This window comes from Thalia democratica, chromosome 1, assembly GCF_965202585.1.
Source record: "Thalia democratica chromosome 1, ktThaDemo2.hap1.1, whole genome shotgun sequence".
NCBI classification, from domain to species: domain Eukaryota; kingdom Metazoa; phylum Chordata; class Thaliacea; order Salpida; family Salpidae; genus Thalia; species Thalia democratica.
This window is the reverse complement of record NC_139165.1, coordinates 26,116,787-26,137,088: the sequence shown is the minus strand read 5'-3', so window position 1 is coordinate 26,137,088 and position 20,302 is coordinate 26,116,787. Positions and strand designations below refer to the sequence as shown.

Sequence of the window (20,302 nt, the reverse complement as noted above, 5' to 3'; positions counted from 1 at the left end):
GTTATTCATAGTTTTTTTTTAGATTTTATAGAAATGAAATTTTGAAACTACAAATGTAAGCTTTACTTTTTATGTGAAAACTAGTGATGTACCGGACTCACTATCCGGGTCCGGCCGGATATTGCCGTTTTTGTCTGATATCCGGATCCGGCCGGATTCTAATTTGAAAAAAAGTTCGGATCCGGTTCCGGCCGGATTCTAATTTGAAAAAAAGTTCGGATCCGGTTCCGGCCGGATTCTAATTTGAAAAAAAAGTTCGGATCCGGTTCCGGCCGGATTCTAATTTGAAAAAAAGTTCGGATCCGATTCCGGCCGGATTCTAATTTGAAAAAAAAGTTCGGATCCGGTTCCGGCCGGATTCTAATTTGAAAAAAATAGTCCGGATCCGGTTCCGGCCGGATTTTCAGAATGTATTTTAATTAATAAAAGTACAAGTTTGCGTGTCCATCCGAATTAAGCTTACGGTAAACATCTGCCTTAAATAGCTTTATAACATCAAAAAGAGGCTGTAATCACACTTAATAATTCCTACAATTAATAAATTAAACTTAGACTTTATCTAAGGACGATAAATAAGTTGATGTAGAAGTATTATTTACAGATAAACAAGTAAAAATTCAACCTTAAACATGTTATAGCTTACTTCATTAACGTTTTCAAGACTAGACGACTTACTTATAAATATTTGTAAACCAAATCAAACACGTTTATTAAATATTTAAATAATAATAAAATTTTTATTGGTAATAATGAATTTTGTGGTTTATTAACAACGTGTAAAAAAAATACAAACTAACTTTGTTACCCGAAAATTTACAATTTAATTCAGGGTTACAAAAAAAAAGGTTATACGAAACGACACAAAGTAAACATTGAAACAAGTAGCACTTTTTAATATACTGAAACTTTTAATATAGCTACAAGTTTACTAACAAGCATTGTTTTTAATCAACGTTCATTTGTTCTTCTTCATCGTCGTCGTTCTTCTTTGAAGAATCTTGCATCGCTTTTGCAAACTCCTCAACATCTGAATAAAAATAAACAACTTTATGATGTAAATCATGAATAAAAGACATGCTTTTAGTGAATTATTCCATGTTTTTTAAGGAGCAACGCAATCTAGTTTAAAAAATTAAACTGACTTTATTTTATAAAATAAAACAGATAACCAATTGAACTGGGTAAAATCAATTTAACACGTGAATTTAAATCCTATAAGACAATAAAATTGTTTATAAAATTAATTCAAATAAATAATTTAAAGCATAATCCCCACGCGCACAGCTCTTAATTTTACTTTTTTTAATATTTTACTCTTTTTTCAATATTTTACAGTAAATATTAATTCATACAACTAACCTTGCTTAAATAAAATAATCTTTGAGAAAATAAGTTTTTATTAATTTAATTAATTAACTAAAACATTACTTTTAAACTAATAACATTTATACATATTTATAAACTACACAAAAATATACAAATTTGATAATCAATTAAAACCAACCTCCCTTATTGGCTGCATCCTGCGCCTCGCGGGGAAGTCCGAACTGTGCGAGGACGGGGCCCAGCTGGCCGGTTGCCATGGCGCTGGCGAACGACTGCATGGCCTGCTTGAAGTGGGGGGACCGGACCGTGCCCTGCAGCTCGGTTGTCAGTGACGACAACGCCTCGCTGCCCTCCGGTAGGTGGGGCTTCAATCGCTCCTGGACCTGTGGAGATTTGTGGTCTTAAATTATTATTTTCTAGTTGTACTTTAATTAGTTTCTTATTTTTAGTTTATATTATTATCTATTTTAGTTTGTGGGGTTTTAATCGCTCCTGGACCTGAAGAAGTTAGACTTTTTTTTTTATTAAAAAAAAATTATGTTGTTTTCAATAATTAATTAACTAGTCTAATTTACTTTTTTTCATGGGGCTTCTAAACAAAAATTATATATTTGTATTTTAAAAAAGGGCGCTTCAACCTTTGAAAATTGAGTTAATAAAAAATTATTTAGAATAATTTATTTATATTTTTGGTTTAATTATAATGTTTAATTCATTTGAAACGGTTTCAATCGTTCCTTGACCTATGTGAGTTTTAAGTTAAAAACTAATTGGGGTTTCAATCTTTCTTGTACCTGCGGAGATTTGTGGTCTTATTTTTTTTTTTTTGAAAATCATAATTTTCTAGTTTTATTTTAATTAGTTTCTTATTGTTGGTTTATTTTGTTATCTATTTTAGTTTGTGGTGTTTCAATTGTTCCTGAATCTTTAAACTGATTAAAGTTTATTTAATTTTAATAACTTTATTTCATTCTACTTTTATCAATGATCCTACACCTAAATGAGTTAGTAAGTTGGGTGATTAAATTAATTCAGTTGGTTTTAAGTAATACAGTTTAGTTGGTGATCTTTGATTAGTTCAATTTAAAATTTTACCTTATTTTAACTAGTGATGTACCGGACTCACTATCCGGGTCCGGCCGGATATTGCCATTTTTGTCTGATATCCGGATCCGGCCGGATTCTAATTTGAAAAAAAAGTCTGGATCCGGTTCCGGCCGGATTCTAATTTGAAAAAAAAGTCCGGGTCCGGTTCCGGCCGGATTCTAATTTGAAAAAAAAGTCCGGATCCGGGTCCGGCCGGATCCTAACAGAGATCCGACCGGACCCGGATCTAGTTAGTAAACAAGAGCATACTGAAAAGTATTTTTTCAAAAACAAACCCTGTGTAAATTAATAAGAGTCATTTTCGTCAGTTAAAATTAAACACCTACCGTGATTAACTCATTTTGTACACGTGACTAATTTACATTTGTTTACATTTTAATTATGAAATAAGCATTTCATGAAATGCAACTCTTTACATATGTTGTAAAATTTAAAACTTTGGAATGAATACTTGCATTATTTTTTGTTTAAAGTTGAGCTCAGAGAATATTTACATTTAATACAGTTGAATGTACGAGCCAATGAGAATCATATGACGAAATGTGTTTAACTAAATACTGATGCAACAAAACATCAGAACATGAAAGGCAGTTTATATGTAAGCAGTTAGTTTGGTGTGTAGCTTGAAGCAACAAAATATCTTGAACGTTTTTGTGAATGCTTATTGTAAGTATTGTTTTGTTTTAAAAGTGAATATTTTAACAGGTGTTTAATTGTTTAAATATTTAATCCAGGTTTATAGTTTAATAGTATTTTTTTTAATTTCACAGTTTCTTGTTTACTAATAGTTTAAATTAATTTTTAGTTTTTTGTTTTAAGTCTTTTGATATAGATTTAAATAGCTTCCAGTTTTCAAAGTGTTACCAAAGTAATTAATAATTTTGTATATGCTAGTATTTCTTGTTGTGTTTTATATAAAAGATTCATCACTCAAAACTGTCGTGTCTGATTATAGAAAGTAGTCTCAGTTATAATTTAGTATTTGTTAGATATTAATTAAATAAGGTAGGATTTAATTATGATGGATAGTACTAATAAGTTAGGTGTACCACAATCAGTCCACAACTTTACGACCAAATTGTCAACCTTTGCTAGCTGTTCTACTGACTATTAGATTAAAGTAATTTTTTAAAGTTTTTAAAAACCTTATTCTGAGTCAGGCTTGTTTATACTCACTCTAGCTAGTTTTATTGTTTTAAACAGTGGCAACCCTGCTAGTTTGAAAATTTTTGGAAATTTTAGAAAATCTTGGACTGCCCCAGGCTAGTTTAGTTTTATATAAAAACTCAGGCTAATTTTATTTTAGATTTTGAATGAGTTTGAGCTGATCCAGTTTTAAATATTTTGTAATTTTCTAGTGTATTTTGTTCAAGATCATGATTTCAGATTTTTAATTGTAAATAACACCTAAATTTGTAAATCTTGTGGCTAGCTTTTCTACTTATTATTAGATTAAAGTTTTTTTTTTTTTAGTTTTAAAAAACTTCATTCTGACTCAGGCTAGTTTATTCTAGTGATGTACCGCACTCACTATCCGGGTCCGGCCGGATATTGCAATTTTTGTCTGATATCCGGATCCGGCCAAATTCTAATTTGAAAAAAAAAGTCCGGTTCCGGCCGGACTCTAATTTGAAAAAAAAGTCCGGGTCCGGTTCCGGCCAGATTCTAATTTGAAAAACAAATCCGGATCCGGTTCCGGCCGGATTCTAATTTGAAAAAAAAGTCCGGATTCGGTTCCGGCCGGATTCTAATTTGAAAAAAAAGTCCGGATCCGGGTCCGGCCGGACCCAAAATTGTGGGTCCGGTACATCACTAATTTTAACAAGCTTAAAATGAATTTAATGAAAAAAACAAAATGTATGGAAGGTGGTGATGAAATTAATTCAGCTTAGGTTAAATACTTAAGTCATCAATTTTTTATGAAACAGGTCAGCAATAAAAGTTAATGATAAAAATATTTTTTTGATGCTGAAGTATGTGTCAAAAACGAAGGTAAAAAAACCTGAGGATCAGACAGAATTGGCAACATTGCTTCAGCGGTAACTGCCTTTGAGAGGTCCACCTCTGTGATTATCATAAAATTTTTACTATGTTATTTACAACTACAATTTATTTGGTTTTCTTTTGAAAAAAAAAAATAATAATAATAATAATAATAAGGAACTAAATTACATCAGTTCTTTTTATTTTGATACAAACTTTTGTTCAATATTTTCAAATGTTAAATTCATAAAAACTAAAATAAATATTTCTCATGTTTAAAATTTTTATTTAGAAAAACATTTTTCTATGGTTTTGTTACTTTTTTTAAAAATATTATACAACATACTCTGTGCGGGCTGAATGTTTGAAAGGATGTTTTGAAGCATTGAAACGTCAATTTGTTTGTTACCACCCTCACTACTGGATTGCTTTCTGTATGAATAAAATTTAACTTAGTTATAAGTATCAGAAACAATCAGTTCACTACTAGAATGTTTACTGTGGACAGTTTTTAGTTTAACCTTCATTTTAGTGTTTCAGTTTTATTGATGCTTCAGTCATTTTAAAATTTTAATTTATTATCTTTAAATAACTTAAATGTCATGAGTTTCCCATAAATAATTCTATTAACTTAAAAGTGAAAATTTAATAAGTTATCATCTGACCTTCATTTTTAGTTAAATTTTATTTATGTTTATGTTTGCTTTAACAAATACTCAACCACTGACTAATTTGATTTGACTTAAATTAATAACAATTAAATTAATTGCCATAAATGATTATGTTGTGTAAGACTGCGGTTTTTTACATTTAGGTCATCGAGTGCAAGTTTTATAATCTAAGAACAAACAAAATTCAAAAATGATCATCTTCGTTTATGAAAACTTTGCTTTACAGCCAAATTCACATTTCGTATGAAAATGCAGCCAAATGGCAACTAAGTATAGAAGCATCAAAGAAAAACAACTAATCGCCATAATTTTTGCTTTGACATGTAAAGTTAATTCAAAATTGGAATTTTTTTTTAATAGTTGATTTGAAGTAAATTAGTCAATGACCGCTTTTCAGATATAATCTTGCCTACTATTGACAAGGTGTATTTCAAACATTTGTTTTTATTATTAGAAACATAATTTTTATCAAGTCAAAGTTTAATCGCTTGAAAAAGAGTTTAACATTTAAAAGCTTGAATATTAAAAATTTGTAAAAAGCAACTTGTGGCTCAGTTAAAATTCTACAAACCAAGATAAAGCTGTAAAAAAGTGATTCATTCTAACTGTTTACCATCACCAATAGCACGAGGTGCTATTAAGCGATGTTTTATATTTACAATATAATTTCTTTAAACAACTTCAAATTGTTATAACAAAACAATCTTACTTGTTATCATCACTGGAAGCAGTGGGAGGTGCGGATGCGGGAGCCGAAGCCGGAGTCTCTGCAACTGAAGTCTTGGAAGAAGAAGTCCTCGATTCTCTTGAAGACATCACTGTGCAAGTATATGTATTACAAACAACAAAAAATAACTTTGTTTCTAGTATTGGTTACATTTATGTTATAAATAATAACTATTTGAATAAAAAATTTATATGTTAAATACAATATATGTTAAATTTTACTATAACTGACTAATATATCCGCCTTATATTGTTAATTCATATATAAGAACCTATAAAATATAAAATTATATTTTGCACCAGATAAAACACTTTTTTAAACTAACTACTAGATCCTCTTTATTTGCTTATACTTATATATACATATAAGTATCATAAAAGTGTTATTTTATTTGCTGTTATACTATATTGTTTGTATTCTGTTTTCATTAAAACTAACTACTAAATCCTCTTTATTTTAATATTATTACCATATATACATAAAAGTTTTACAAAAGTATTTTGATAATATTATTTTTTCTACTGCTTAATTATGTTATTTGTATATTTTTTTTTTAAACTAACTGCTATTTCCTCCCTGCAACAAACTTCCAAGGCCACCGCCTCCACCCCCCATCAACTGGAGAAGTTGGTTCTGATCCACGTTGTTGAACAAGTCCTGTTCAGATATCTATGCATCACATATGTACAAAAATTTTCGGTTAGTTCACAAAACTGTACATGTGAAAAACTATTTGATTACTTATTTTATATTTCAGGGTTGCCACTTTTTTTCCAAATTTTTTACAGGTTTTCCAAATTTCTTCCAGGGTTTTAAAAGTACAAATTTTTGGGTCTAGTTTTAGTTTAGAGATAAGATAAGAAACTGTGTTGAATAGAATAAAAACATTGAAAGATACTGTAAAGCTACTTTAAATATGTTTCTTGATAAAAAAAATGATAATGACAAAATTTTTTTATCTATTTAATAGATTTTTTAAGTCAAATCGAGATTTTACTACTTAACATGTAAAAATTGTTAAAAATTCCAGGTTTTTCAGGTTTAATTAGTGGTTTTTGTTCAAAGTTCAAGGTTTTTTTTTTCAAAATTTCAAAAATTTCAGGTTTTTCCAGGTTTCCAGGATTTTTAGCAACCCTGTAAATATTATAAAACAATTCAATTATTAACATGTCCTCCTTCCATCAACTGAAGAAGTTGGCTCAGATCGACGCTGTTTTCCATATCCTGCTCAGTAGACTTCAGATAGTACAAAGTTGTTTGTTTAGGCATAAGTATTTGGTTAGTTATTTTATACTTGGTTGAACAAATTCAGTTAAGAAAACTTTGCACAACAATGTTTGGTTATTTATAAATATTTCTTAACTGTTAGCAATTTGAAAATTACAATTTACAAGTGAATGTGCAGTACATACACGTACAAGCCAACTGGTTATTTAAGGTCACAGTTAGTGCGTCATTTAAAAATTTTCTAACTCTAAGCCCACAAAATCATCAATCAATAGTTTAGTTTAAAGTTTACAAAAGTACATTAAACCTGGAATTATTCCAAATATAACAAACCAAATCTGCAAATTTCCAACACCATTCCAAATAGTAAATAAGTATTTCATAAACTTACAAACTTGAATAATTTACACAATTTTAATACACTGAAATACAGAAATCATAATTTTTAAATTAAAGAAATTCACATGTGTACAACTAAACAATTACCTGCCTCTAATACTATTTTGAGGAATAAATATGTAATTTAAAACTTAGAAACCTTAATAATTTACACAAATTTCAATACATAGAAATATAGAGTTCACAATTTTCCAATTTAAAGAAATACACATGTGTAATGACTAAACAAATACCTGCAAGTTCCCGTTACCACCAAGCAGTTCTGACAGATCGGTGGCCCCTCCACCCCTGTTGCTTCCACTTGAACCAGGTTTGGGCGGGTTGTTCATCGAATCGTTCACCTTCTTCGCAAGGTCCTCGTCCTTTGAAGCGTTCGGCTCCTGTGTGTGTTTATTTTTGTCATTAGCTTTGTTATATATAAGATTATTATTTTATTATATTTTATGACTAAATAAATTTTGTAATAAAAAAAGCTGTATACCACATACAGGGTTGACAAATGTTTCTGGCAAATTATCTCCAGGTTTTCAAAATTACACGTTTTAGGGTTATATTTTAAGTTTAAAAATAAGTTTAAGGGAAAAAACTGTGTTAAATAGTATAACAGCATTGAAAAGATATCTTAAAGCTTCTTAAAATGAGAAAATTAATAAAAAAAAATTTGATGATGACAAAAAAAAAATTGATGATGACAAAAAAATTATCTAAACGATAGGGATTTTATGTCAAATCGAAATTTTACAACTTAACATGTAAAAATTGCTTAAAACTCCAGGTTTTCAAAGTTTTTTAGTGATTTTTGTTTAAATTTCAAATGTTGTGGTATTCAAATTTAGTTTTCTTCAAAATTTCTCAAATTCCAAGTTTATTTATCCAAAATTGTCAAACTCCAACATACAGATCAGCATATATAGAACTTAAAATAAACAGAAGTAATTTACTATGAATAACAAGTTATAGGTTGAATCAGCTATTTAAAATTGCAAAAAGTACTATACAGGTAAAATTATATGTTGTGTGATTATGACAAAATAATACATCAAAAGGAGTCGAAATGTATCTAAATTCATGCCATAAGAATAAGTTTTCATTTAAGTTTTTTATATGAAGTCTAGGCCATGCAAAAGTACCTTTATTATTTTTGAAATAGAATATCGAAAAAATAGCAGTTTTTGAGGTCAAAACATTTTTTGGGATGCAATTATTTTTTTTGAAATAAATATAGTCAGGGTTGCCAATGTTTTTTGTAAATTTTTTTCCAGGTTTTCTGAATTATTTCCAGATTTTTTAAAAACAAGTTTACTAATCCATTTTTAGTATAAAATTAAACTTTAGTTAAAAAAAACTGTCTTAAATAATATAACAAGATTGATAAATAATTTGCAAATCGGTCCAATCGGGTTTTAAAGTTCACTGATGAAGGACTGTTGTCCGAAATTAGTTTGAAAAAAATGTTGCAATAAACTGGGTTGATTTTTAAACCATCATTTATTTATTTCTTAAATAATATAACAACATTGAAAAGATAAGATAAATTTACCTAAGATATATTTTTTAATAAAAAAACTTCTATTGATAAAAAATAATATTATACTTATCATAGATTTTTTGTGTTTTATAGACATTTTTTACTTTACATATAAAAATAACTTAAAATTCCAGGTTTTTACAGATTTTTGTTGTAAACTTCAGGTTTTGATTCTAATTTCTCAAATTCAAGGTTTTCCAAGATTCCAAATTTTTTAGGAACATTGTATATATTAGTTTTTATATTTTTCTAAAGAATACAGTAGTTGACAGTACAATTTGAATTAGCTTTATTTAATTTTTATTAATGGGATTCATAAAACTGAAAAATTTAGACATTGTATGCAATTTGTTTGACTTTAAATGTTCATGTTAATCATGTGAAAAGTAGTTCAGCATGAAAAAAACTAAATTTCAAACTTGGAAGCATTAAGATGTGATTGATTTCAAATAAGAACTTGAATTTGACTTTTGACATGAATTAGATGTAATATTCAAAATGACTGCTTTTTTAAATCCTAATTGAAATTAGAGTAAACATTAGATGGGCTGCAAACAAGCATTAAACAATAAGGTTACAAAAAACTATAGATTATTGTGAAATGTTGAAATTAAGTTTTAAGAGCACTTTTTACCTGCATCCAGAAGAACATCCTCCTTGATGAAGACTTGAACTTCAAAACGTAGATTCTCGATGAAGTCACCGGTTTGTAGTGCTTCCACTCACAATCGTCTGTAAATGAAAAAAATCTTATTTGTGCATTAAACAAGCAAAGGCTGTTTAAGTCAAAATAAACTTCACTGTTTACACAAGGCAGAAAACTATTAATATAGGTGAAAATTAAAAAGGAAGCAAACAATAGTACTGCTATAAAAAATAAAAGTATTATTTAATTGAAACAAATTATGACATTGTGTTAAAAAAAATAAATTTGTATCAAGTATTTTTCCAATATTTTTTAAATACGTGTTTTGCTATAAAAAATTTTAATTTCGGATCATCAAAAAATTAATACTTTATTGAAAATGTATGCTCAACAAACCAGGGAAAATGATGAGATCGTCTTCAACGTTGGAACCCTCCCTCGTTTTCCAACACAAATGTATCAGCTGGTCGCTTGGTGATTGGTGGATGTAAAACATACCCTTCCTAGCATCAGCCTTCACCTTGTTGCCCTTTAATGTGTAAAAATAACTTTATATCAAATAATACTGCAACAATTGAAAAATATTAAGTTCTGCACAGACCAAGGACAACTCGTGTATTAAATATATTAAGAGAACAAGTTTTTTTTTCTTGCATAAATAGATCAACTTATTAATACTGTACACAAAGAAGGTTTTCCTTGGTACAATTTCCTGTTTCTGATGATCGAAACTTGAAATTCAAGTAATTAACTTAAAGAATATAAAATGAGTCAGAAAAAGAAAAAGTTTGGAAGTCATTTCACTCACTCTTTACGAACAGCTTAATTCATAAAAAAAAATTGAAAAAGCAGAATGTTTTTAAAATTTCTCAGCATGAACAAGTTATGACAAGTAATATTGCAATTTACCTTAAAGTCTGATCATTTATTAAATTTCATCTTCTTAATTCTTATTAAAAGTTAGTTTTTGTAAAACAATAAATAACAGAACAATTTTTATAGATTATATTTAAAGTGTAATAATTAAGGGCTTAAGGGATCCGACTTTTTTTTTCATACTAAAAATAACACTGTATTTTATATGGAAGCTTGAAGTACAAACTACAGACTAGTTTTTATATAATAAAAAAATATTATTTAACTTTGGGGATATTGCAATTTTTATAAAAGTTTCCAATGCAAACATATAATCGCAAATTTTTTGGGGTTAACTTTTTCAATTTAAAATTTAAAATAGCTAAAATACTATCTTCTCCTTTATTTTTTGAGCTCAAAACTTCAAACTTTTAGGAATTGTTCCTTTTATAGTTTAGAAGACTTTGAATGTTGCGATTTTAAGGGCATAGGGGGTCCACATTGATTTTTACAATTTGATCTTATTTTATAGAGTTTTATCTGAGGTGACAGACATTTTCAACCGCTTGAAAAAATTAAAAACGTTTTTGAGATATGAGCGATCAAAGTTGGTGACCTCAATAGGTTTCTAATCAAAGGCGCAAACTAAAAACGCTAAAAAAGACCATTTCACTAAAAATCTATCTCCTCCTTTATTTTTTAAACAATCTTCTTCAAATTTTCACAGAAAGTGTAATATTAAATAATTTAAATATTGAATTTATCAATTTTTTTTATTCTGAAAAATGAAAGGTTTTTAGTGACTTTTTAAATTTTCAAAAAAATTGACCCCAAAAAGTTTGTGGTCCATACGTTTGTATTGGAAACTTTTTATAAAAACTACAATATCTCAAAAGTTAAATAAGATTTTTTAATTCTATAAAAACTGGCTTATATTTTGTACTTCAAGCTTTCATATAAGATCAAATGTTATTTTTAGTAAAAAACATGTCGGACTCCCCTTAGTTCTTAAAAATATTAAATAACTAAATTTTCAGATAACAAAACAAAAAAAAAAATTTTTTATAAAAACTTAATTTGTCAAAATTAAATAAATCCTCTATTCAATCATTTTTAATATTAATTTTTGATGAAAATTAAAAGAAGATTGCAAAAAAAAAGTAGGATAAGATAAGATAAACTTTTAGTGAAATGGTCTTTTTTTTGCGTTTTTAGTTTGTGCCTTTCATTAAGTACCTATTGAGATCACTGGTTTTGATTGATCATATTTCAAAAATCACTTGGAATTTTTCTAAGCGGTTAAAAAGGTTTAAAAGCTTAGATAAAACTCTATAAAATAAGTTCAACTTGTAAAATTAAGGTGGACTCCCCTATCCCCTTAATTAATATTTACTTATGTTTAAAGGACCTTAATTTTAATTTTCATCAAGCTGTTATAATAAATAGAAGTTTGAAATCAATTAAGTAATTGTGAAAAACTAAAGAAATATAATTGAAAATTGGGGGACATTTATTTTTAAGTTATATGTTAACTTTTTAACTTCTTTTTAAGTTTTAACATTAACTAAAACATTTTTATAACTAGGGTTGCCACTCGTTTTTTCAAATTTTTTTCCTGGTTTTCCAAATTTCTTTCAGGTTTTTAAAAAAACACTTTTTTAGGTCTATTTTTAGTTTTATGATAATTTCTACATAAGAAACTATGTTAAATAGTATAAAAACATTAAAAAGATACTTTTAAAGTTACTTTAATGTGTTTTTTAATAAAAAAAATTTAATCATGTCAAAAAAATCTTATTTATATGATAGATTTTTCGTGTCAAATCAGAATTTTATTACTGAAAATATTAAAATTATTAAAAATTCAAGGTTTTTTGATTAAAGTTCCAGGTTTATCCAGGTTTTTTTTCTAAAATTCTTAAATTCAAGGTTTTTCCAGGTAAAGTGGTAACCCTGTTTAAAACACTAAATTAGGTGTAAGTGAATCAATAAACGTAAAGAAAAGTGTACAAAAATTAAAAATAAAAAAGGGTAACTAAAAGTCTTGAAGTAAAACAGCTTAAAACTTTTAACAACATGGTCACTGTATAGGCTACTGTATAGGTGTCACTGTTATGAGCTAGACAAATAGTCTACTTTAGTAAAGCAATTATCATAACAACACATGACAACTGTTTCATTAATTTTTTGCAAAAATTGAGTTTTGCAAAAAAAAATATTTTAATTTTTTTACCATTTGTAAAAGCATTGAACATATAATACATTTACTTTTTCAAGCTATTAGTTACTAATTAACTACAAAAAAAGTTATGAAAACTAAAAATAATACCAAATGTACAAGTATTTTAAATTACCTCTCCAAGATTCAACTTTCCGCATTTAAATTCAACCAGGTTCTTTGAGGTGGCGGTTCCGCCTGATGAGTTACCAAATAATGCCATATTACTATTACTAAGTTATCTGTCAATACTTTAAAGCTTTAGATAATATAAAAAGTAACTTTAATATCCAGCTCAAGTTATTTATAAGAATTAAAAAACATAAGTTTATTTTTGTAAACTAAACAAAAAGTTCTTAAAACTGGTTACCAAATAATGCCATATCATTAATTGTCTATAAATACTATGTTTTAAATAATCTAATAAAATGTAACTGAAGTATAAGTCTTGTTATTTATGAAAATTAAAAAGTGTAAGTTTATTTTTGTAAAGTAAATAAAAGTTCTTAAAATTAGCTACCAAATAATGCCATATTACTGACTTGTCTGTAAATACTCTAAAGTTTTAAATAATCTCAAAAAAAGTAACTTAAATATCAAGCTCATGTTATTTGTAAGGATTAAAAAATATAAGTTAATTTTTGTAAACTAAACAAAAAACTCTAAAACTTATTTACCAAATAATGTCATATTACTTACTATTACTAAATTGCCTTATAAAATAATAATTATCATTTTTTAACTTATAGAATTAAGTTATTAAACTTGATTAACAATATGATTTAGTACATTAAAACAACTTAAGACCAATGGAGTAATGAGATATAAAAAAGGAGTAAAGCTAAAAAGGAACAGTTTAAAATTAAAATGATGCAAAAAATACATTGTACAAACTATTATTTTTAAATTTTATTATTATTGATATTAAGAAGAGTGATGAGATATGACTTTACATTTGTAGACAGCTGATTATTTTTAGCATAAAACAAACTATGAAATAGCCTAGTTTTTCTTTACAATTTTGTATGTATACTTCTAGTATTATTTTTTAATATACTAAATTTTTGAACACATTTTTTCAAGGTTTTCTGATTCTCTTCAGGGAATGTTAATATTTTTCTTGTTTTATTCCTCTGTATCATACACTAAAACTGTCTATTAATTATGAACACTACGTTGTACATTCTAATCTGAATGTTTATAACTTTGAACTTAGTTTTCCAGATATTATAATTAGATTTTAAGGGCATGGGGGGTCAACCTTGATTTTTACATATTGATCTTATTTTGAGTTTTATCTGAGTTATTAGACATTTTTAACTGCTTTAAATAACTTAAAGTAACTTTAGAGATATAAGCAATCAAAATTAATGTGCTCAATAGGTTTCTAATGGAAGGCACTATCTAAAAACGCAAAAAAAAAAGTATTTCATTAAAAATATATCTTTTACTTTTTTTAACTGATCTTCAAATTTTTACAGAAAGTCCATTACTAAATTTTAAATAGATTTTAATGCAGGATTTTTTTTGCTTTGAAAAACAAAAATTTTACTAAAAAAAATCTATTTAATTTATTAGTTTATTTTTCTTAATTTTCATACTTCAAAATTTTTGAAATCACACCATTAAAAGTCATTAAAACTACATCAGAAATATTTTCTGAAAGTTTCAGGTCTTTAGCTCAGTAATAAAGAAGACGAAGATAGATTTTAAGTGATTTTTAAATGTTCAAGACAATTAACCTTGAAAAATTTGCAGTTTATACATTTGTATTGGAAACTTTTTACAAAAGCTACAATATCTCAAAAGTTAAATAAGATTTTTGAATTCCATAAAAACTGGCTTGTAATTTGTACTTAAAGCTTTTATATAAAATCCAAAGTTTTTTTTTGTAAAAGAAAATATTGGCCCCCACTCCCTATGCCCTTAATTTATTTTAAAAATACAGGTATAGAGGGCAAATTTTTTAGGCTATTTGATGTTCAACAAACCATTTCTACAATTAAAATATATGTTAGTTTGACACAAATTTCCTTAATAATTTCTGATAAAGTAGACTAAAACTGAGCACACAACCTTTAAAAAGTTTAAGGTTGCCACTCTTTAAATAAAAAAAAACTGTCCTTAGTGATCAAAAGCTGTCTCGAGTCATCCAGAGTTTTTCCAAAATCTTATCAAAAAAATTTTAGTTTTTTAAAACTAATAAAAAACAAATCATTTAACAAAGTTGCTTGTAGATTACAAAAAGTGCAACTAAATCTTACTTGAAATCTTTAAGTATCCAGAAATCAAAAAAAAAAAACCTTTATCCTGAGTTTTTATTTTTAAAAAGTATCCTGAGTCAGTCTGAGTTAGAAAATCATGAGCTGTCCTGAGTCATCTTGAGATTTTTAAACTTCAAAATATCATAAGTAATTCTGAGTTTAATAATTTTAAGTTTTTTACTATCACTATTATCCTTAACCCTTATCCTTGGTTGAGAGCTTTTTTTTTAATCATTATTTTATTTTTATAATAATTTTTATTAGTTGTAATTTTATTTTTAGTTCTACTATCACTATCTTTATTTTTATCTTTTTTCTATACATTTTTTTCTCTCATGCAAAAATGTAAATTGTGCAAATTTGGCTTTGTGCAATTTTGGCTTTGAGTAATTTTGTGCACTTGCGCAATTTAGTCCCCTTGTGCAATTTTGTAACCTCGTGCAATTTTATCTTTGTGCAATTTAGACCTGTTTCCATAATAACTATTGAGTACTTGTTTACTTGGAATCTTTATTTCACAACTTTTTCTGAGCTTTTATAATAAAGATAATACTAGGTTGTAACTCTTTTTTTTTTTGAAACCTGGGTAGAACAAATAATATGTTCTTTTCTTTTACTAAATGATATTATTAAATGTAGCTAACCACAACGAGTATAATCAAAATATTTTTTAATCGTATAAATATTTCCTGAAGGTAAATTTTTATTCATTTTTGACATATAATTTTGAACATTTAAGTAATGATAATACTAGATGTTTTGCAGTTAGCTACCAATAAAAGTATTTCAAACATGGATTATCAAAAAATCAAATTACACATTGAATATTTTCTTCAAAAATATTAACAGCAAGTTTTTAATATTTTACTTAATACGTTTTTATTTTACTAATTATAAGTTTGCCACGTGTGTTTTCAGAATGCTATTGTTGCTATGCAAAGTGAAAACTGAATACTTAATAAATTTTGATTTGTTTTTAATCAAACTATTGCACTCAATTAGTTAAGTTTATAATAAAGTATTTTGTTTCATTGAGTATGATTACAACTCTTAAAGACAAAAAACTAGCCCAAGTGACGTTTGAGTCAGCCTGAGTTTATAAAAAAACTAAAAAGGAAAAATATTAAGCCAAAAACTGAATAAAAGTTGTATGGATCATATAAGCTTAGATAACTAAAAAACCAATGCAATAACTAAAGAAGTTAAATAATAATTTCAAACTAGCCTTGGTTATCCTGAGAAACTTGTGTGTGACAACCCTGATTAGACCTCTATGCGGCCTTTTATATAAAAATTAAGAAAATCTTAAAATTGATTTACCTCCCTCTATGGCCTTAGTACTTGATATTCTAATGATTCATTTTAAATAAAATGTTTACACATAAGCCATACAAGGCTTTAATAATAATAAACATGTCTCCAGAAGTCAATTATCATTGTAACATTTTTTTTTTTTTTATTAGAATATTTAATGAAAAATTTTAAGAAATCAATTAAAACTAAAACATGAAATAAATTTTGAATTTGTATACTGTTGAATAACTACTTTGGGTAATGCATCATTTTTAGTTTATTTTGACATAAAATAACTTTTCCTTTGTTTTAATTATTCTATAATAGGTATGAATATAAATATGGTAATTCCAACTACACTACAATTCATATACAGAAACCTACGTTTCAAAATACCAAAGATACAAAAAAACTTATGTAAATTATTATTTATTGCAAGGAAGTAAGAGAAAATTATAATTTTTTAAGGTTAAATACTAGTTACATGTTAAAATTATTGATAAACATTAACTATTTTTTGAAGTGGAGAAAAAGAGATCTCTCATATCTCAAAAAATGCTTTTTATTTGTTCAAGGGTTAAAAATGTCTGATGGCTCAGATAAAACTCTATAAAATAAGATCAATTTGTAAAAATCAAGTTGGATCCCCCCTATACACTTAATAAAATGTTTAGTATAATGATAATACTGTAGGAGCACTGTAAAGTTTAGTTTAAGACTAAAAACTGTGATAAGAAGTATAACAGCATTGAAAAGAAAAGCTGTTTTAAATGTGTTTTTTAATTTATAATTTTTTTAATTATAACAAAAAAAAGTTATCTATACAATAGATTTCTTGTGCCAAATCATAACTTAACTACCTGTAAAAATTAAGCAAAACTCCATGTTTTTCAGAATTTTTAATGATTTATCTTCCAAATTGCAAGTTCTTCAGGTATTTTAGTAATTTATGTTAAAAATTCAAGGTTTTTTTTCATAAGTTCTCAAATTCCAGGTTTTTTAGACTAAGTTGTCAAACTCCCTGTTTTTCCAGATTTTGTGGCAGTGTAAAAAGAAAATTAAAAAAATATTCAGGGTTGCCACTGACTTTTGGCAAGTTTTCTCCAGGTTTTTAAAATTTTTTTCAAGTATAGTTACTATACTATTTTTATATTATTTTTTATATACTATTTTTGATTTTAACTTAAGTTTTATGTAAATAACTGTATTAAATAGCATAAAAACATTGAAAATATACTGTAAAGCTGCTTCAAATATATTTTTAAACAAAAAAATTTTAATGCTGACAAAATTTTTTTTATCAACATGGTAGATTTTTTAGGTCAAATCAAAATATTTTGGTTATTGAGTAAAAAATGTATGCACACATTTTGATATTTGTTATTTTATGTATAAATGTTTGCTTAATACCAGGGTTAAATAATCAAAATTTATTACTAGTTGTAAACCTTAGTGTCTTTTTGATATAAAAAATGATGTCATTTTAATTTCTTATGACATTTTAACTGCTAATTTCAATTTTTTCCAACTGTTAATTATCTTAACGTTTGCAGTTAAAATATTTCTGAAAGGTGAAAGGACATCATCTTCTTTTGTAATAGGTACACTAACCTTAACAGTTGATAATAAAGTTTATTTAGCAAATAATGAACATCAAAATGAGTGCAGACATTTTTTAGTCAATAACTAATTTTTCTAAATACATGTAAATTGTTTTAAATTACAAGTATTTTTGTCTAAATCTAGTTATAAAGTATCTAATTTTATAAGTTTTTAAATTACAAATTTAAGGTTTTTCCAGGTAATGTAGCAACCCTAACAGTACTTTAAAATCTGACAAAAAAACTTATACTATAGTAACTTTGTATCAAAAAATTTTTATTTGTTAGATCATAACAATTCAGATTTTAAATTTGTTGTGGTCTTATTTAAAACCATTACAAACTAAAAAATCATTAAACAATTACTTTTTATTAGTGTTCACATCACTCTTATTAAGCTTTTTATTTTATTTTAACTTAAAATTTGTTGTAGCGCCAGTGGATACTTACTTGGGGATTTGAGCTTCATCGTTTTCCCACACTTTATGGTTTTTGATGTTGAGATTTTAGCCTTGTGAGTGTTTTCCAAATGGCGTGTCACCAAGGGTTTTGTTTTTTGTTAAAGGGTTAGGATTAGTTTTTCATTTTTGGTTAGTTAAACATTTATGTTTTTTTTTTATTTTTTAGATGGATTTAGTTTTATTTTTAATAAAAAGGTTTTTTTTTCTTAGTAAAAATAAAAGATAGGGCAGGTGGAATAACACGTGATGAGCTGAAACTCACTTGCATGACCTTCAGAATACGTTTATCGTTGTAGAGGAGAGAGTGGGTTTCTTCTGATGTTTTTCTACCATAAAAAAAAAGGTGGTGACCATTGTTTTAGTAATTAGGTTTTTTTTTTACTTTTATACCAAAACTTGCATTATATTTAAACTAAGAAGCTTATTTTTTTCCATTCACCAAATTATTTAAACAATTTTTTGGTAAAATGCTAAGAATATGTTCTAAAAAACTTGATCAAGAAATGGAATATTTTACAACAGATTCTAGGTTATGGTTTATTTTCAATTTGGCTAGTCATAATAATTAATTCCCTAAAATGAAAAGTTTTATTTTTAAAATAAAGTTCTAGTCTTACATTAATTCTTTAATAATTAATCGACAAAAAGACTTAAATCTCAGTTAATTATCTCAAAAAATTTTAGTTTAAAAGTATTCTTATCTTTTCAGACAAATTATTTTTTTTTTCTTATTTGGTTCAAAGAAAGTATTTTGAATAAACTTCGGACGTTACTTACAACAGTTAATTACCATTGATATCAATAAAAGCACTTCATATATATATTTAAGTAAGTTCAAATGTGTTTAATTTGACTTAACTTGAATATTGTAAAAAAAGTCATTTTCTATTCATTTATTACTTTCACTTGATGTTTTGTCCAATGAAATGCAGTGAAAAATAAATTATGCAACTTAAATTGGGTAGCTTCAAATTTCCACAACTTTTTTTGAATTTCTTCAAAATCATGCAACTAATTTGCATATTTGCGTAGTCAGCATTTTTTTTCTTGTATTTTTGTTGTTCTAATTATATATGTCTTAATTTTTGATTTTTTTTTTATGTTTGGGTAAAGGGGTTAGGGTTAAGGGTATAAATATTTAAAAAAATTAAAATAGCAAATATGCTCACTATATATGCTGACTTAGCAAATATGCAAAGTAGGTGCATGATTTTCAAGAAATTCAAAAACAGTAGTGGAAATTTGAAGCTAGCCACTTAAATTTATAATAAAATTCAGTTGAGAGCTTTGGCACGTAATTTTTACGAATACTATTTCTGCTTTCTTAAAATCAAAGTTGTTTTACTGTAACTTCATATACGGTATTTATTTGTAAAATTCGTAAACTTATAAAAGTTATTACTGATTTACAAATACTAAACCAACTAACATTTCCTTTGTACCCTGATAAATATTATCAAATGGAAGACTTAAATATTTTCTTCATAGAATATTATGTTTGAAAAGATATAGCTATTAGTTTACTTTAAAGAAATGTGTGACTATGTTTTAGGTAAAACTGTAAAAACATTTAAATAAAAAAAGCATAGTAGTTAAGTTAGAGGGTTTTCTAAATAAAATTTAGTTTAAAATTTTGCAACTTAAGAAAAATTAAATTTATTGCCTTATTCTTTTTTGACTACAAAATCTAAACAGTAAGAATTGCAAAAATACTTATTAATAAGCAGTTTCAACATCCGGCCCTGCTAAACGAAAAAGACCAAATTAAACTACCTGTGAAATTTTTAAAGATTTTTGTGACGTGTCCTTTTTAAACAAAATAAAAATTTCTTAGCTTACTAGACAATATCAAAACAATAGCGATTCAGGCAGTTGGATTTTTTCAGAAAATTTATTTTAAAGCTTTGATTGTCAGTTTTATATTTATTGTAATTTGTTTAAATATTAGATTTAAAAATTGAATATTACATTGGTTTTAGAAATTTTGACATGTTAA

The 20,302-nt window shown here is 26.4% G+C and overlaps 1 protein-coding gene across 1 annotated transcript; it reads right to left on the bottom strand.

Annotated features, from left to right (window-relative positions):
- Window positions 1–747: 747 nt before the first annotated feature.
- Window positions 748–12,938, bottom strand: LOC145833422 (proteasomal ubiquitin receptor ADRM1-like). Its single transcript, XM_082940624.1, has 10 exons — window positions 12,824–12,938; window positions 10,011–10,143; window positions 9,603–9,700; window positions 7,674–7,820; window positions 6,378–6,471; window positions 5,797–5,905; window positions 4,763–4,848; window positions 4,436–4,497; window positions 1,505–1,709; window positions 748–1,027 (listed from the first exon to the last, which is right to left on the bottom strand). Exons 1-10 carry the CDS (start codon window positions 12,908–12,910, stop codon window positions 945–947), a joined length of 1,104 nt encoding a protein of 367 aa, XP_082796750.1. The 5' UTR covers window positions 12,911–12,938; the 3' UTR covers window positions 748–944.
- Between the last annotated feature and the right edge of the window lie 7,364 nt (window positions 12,939–20,302).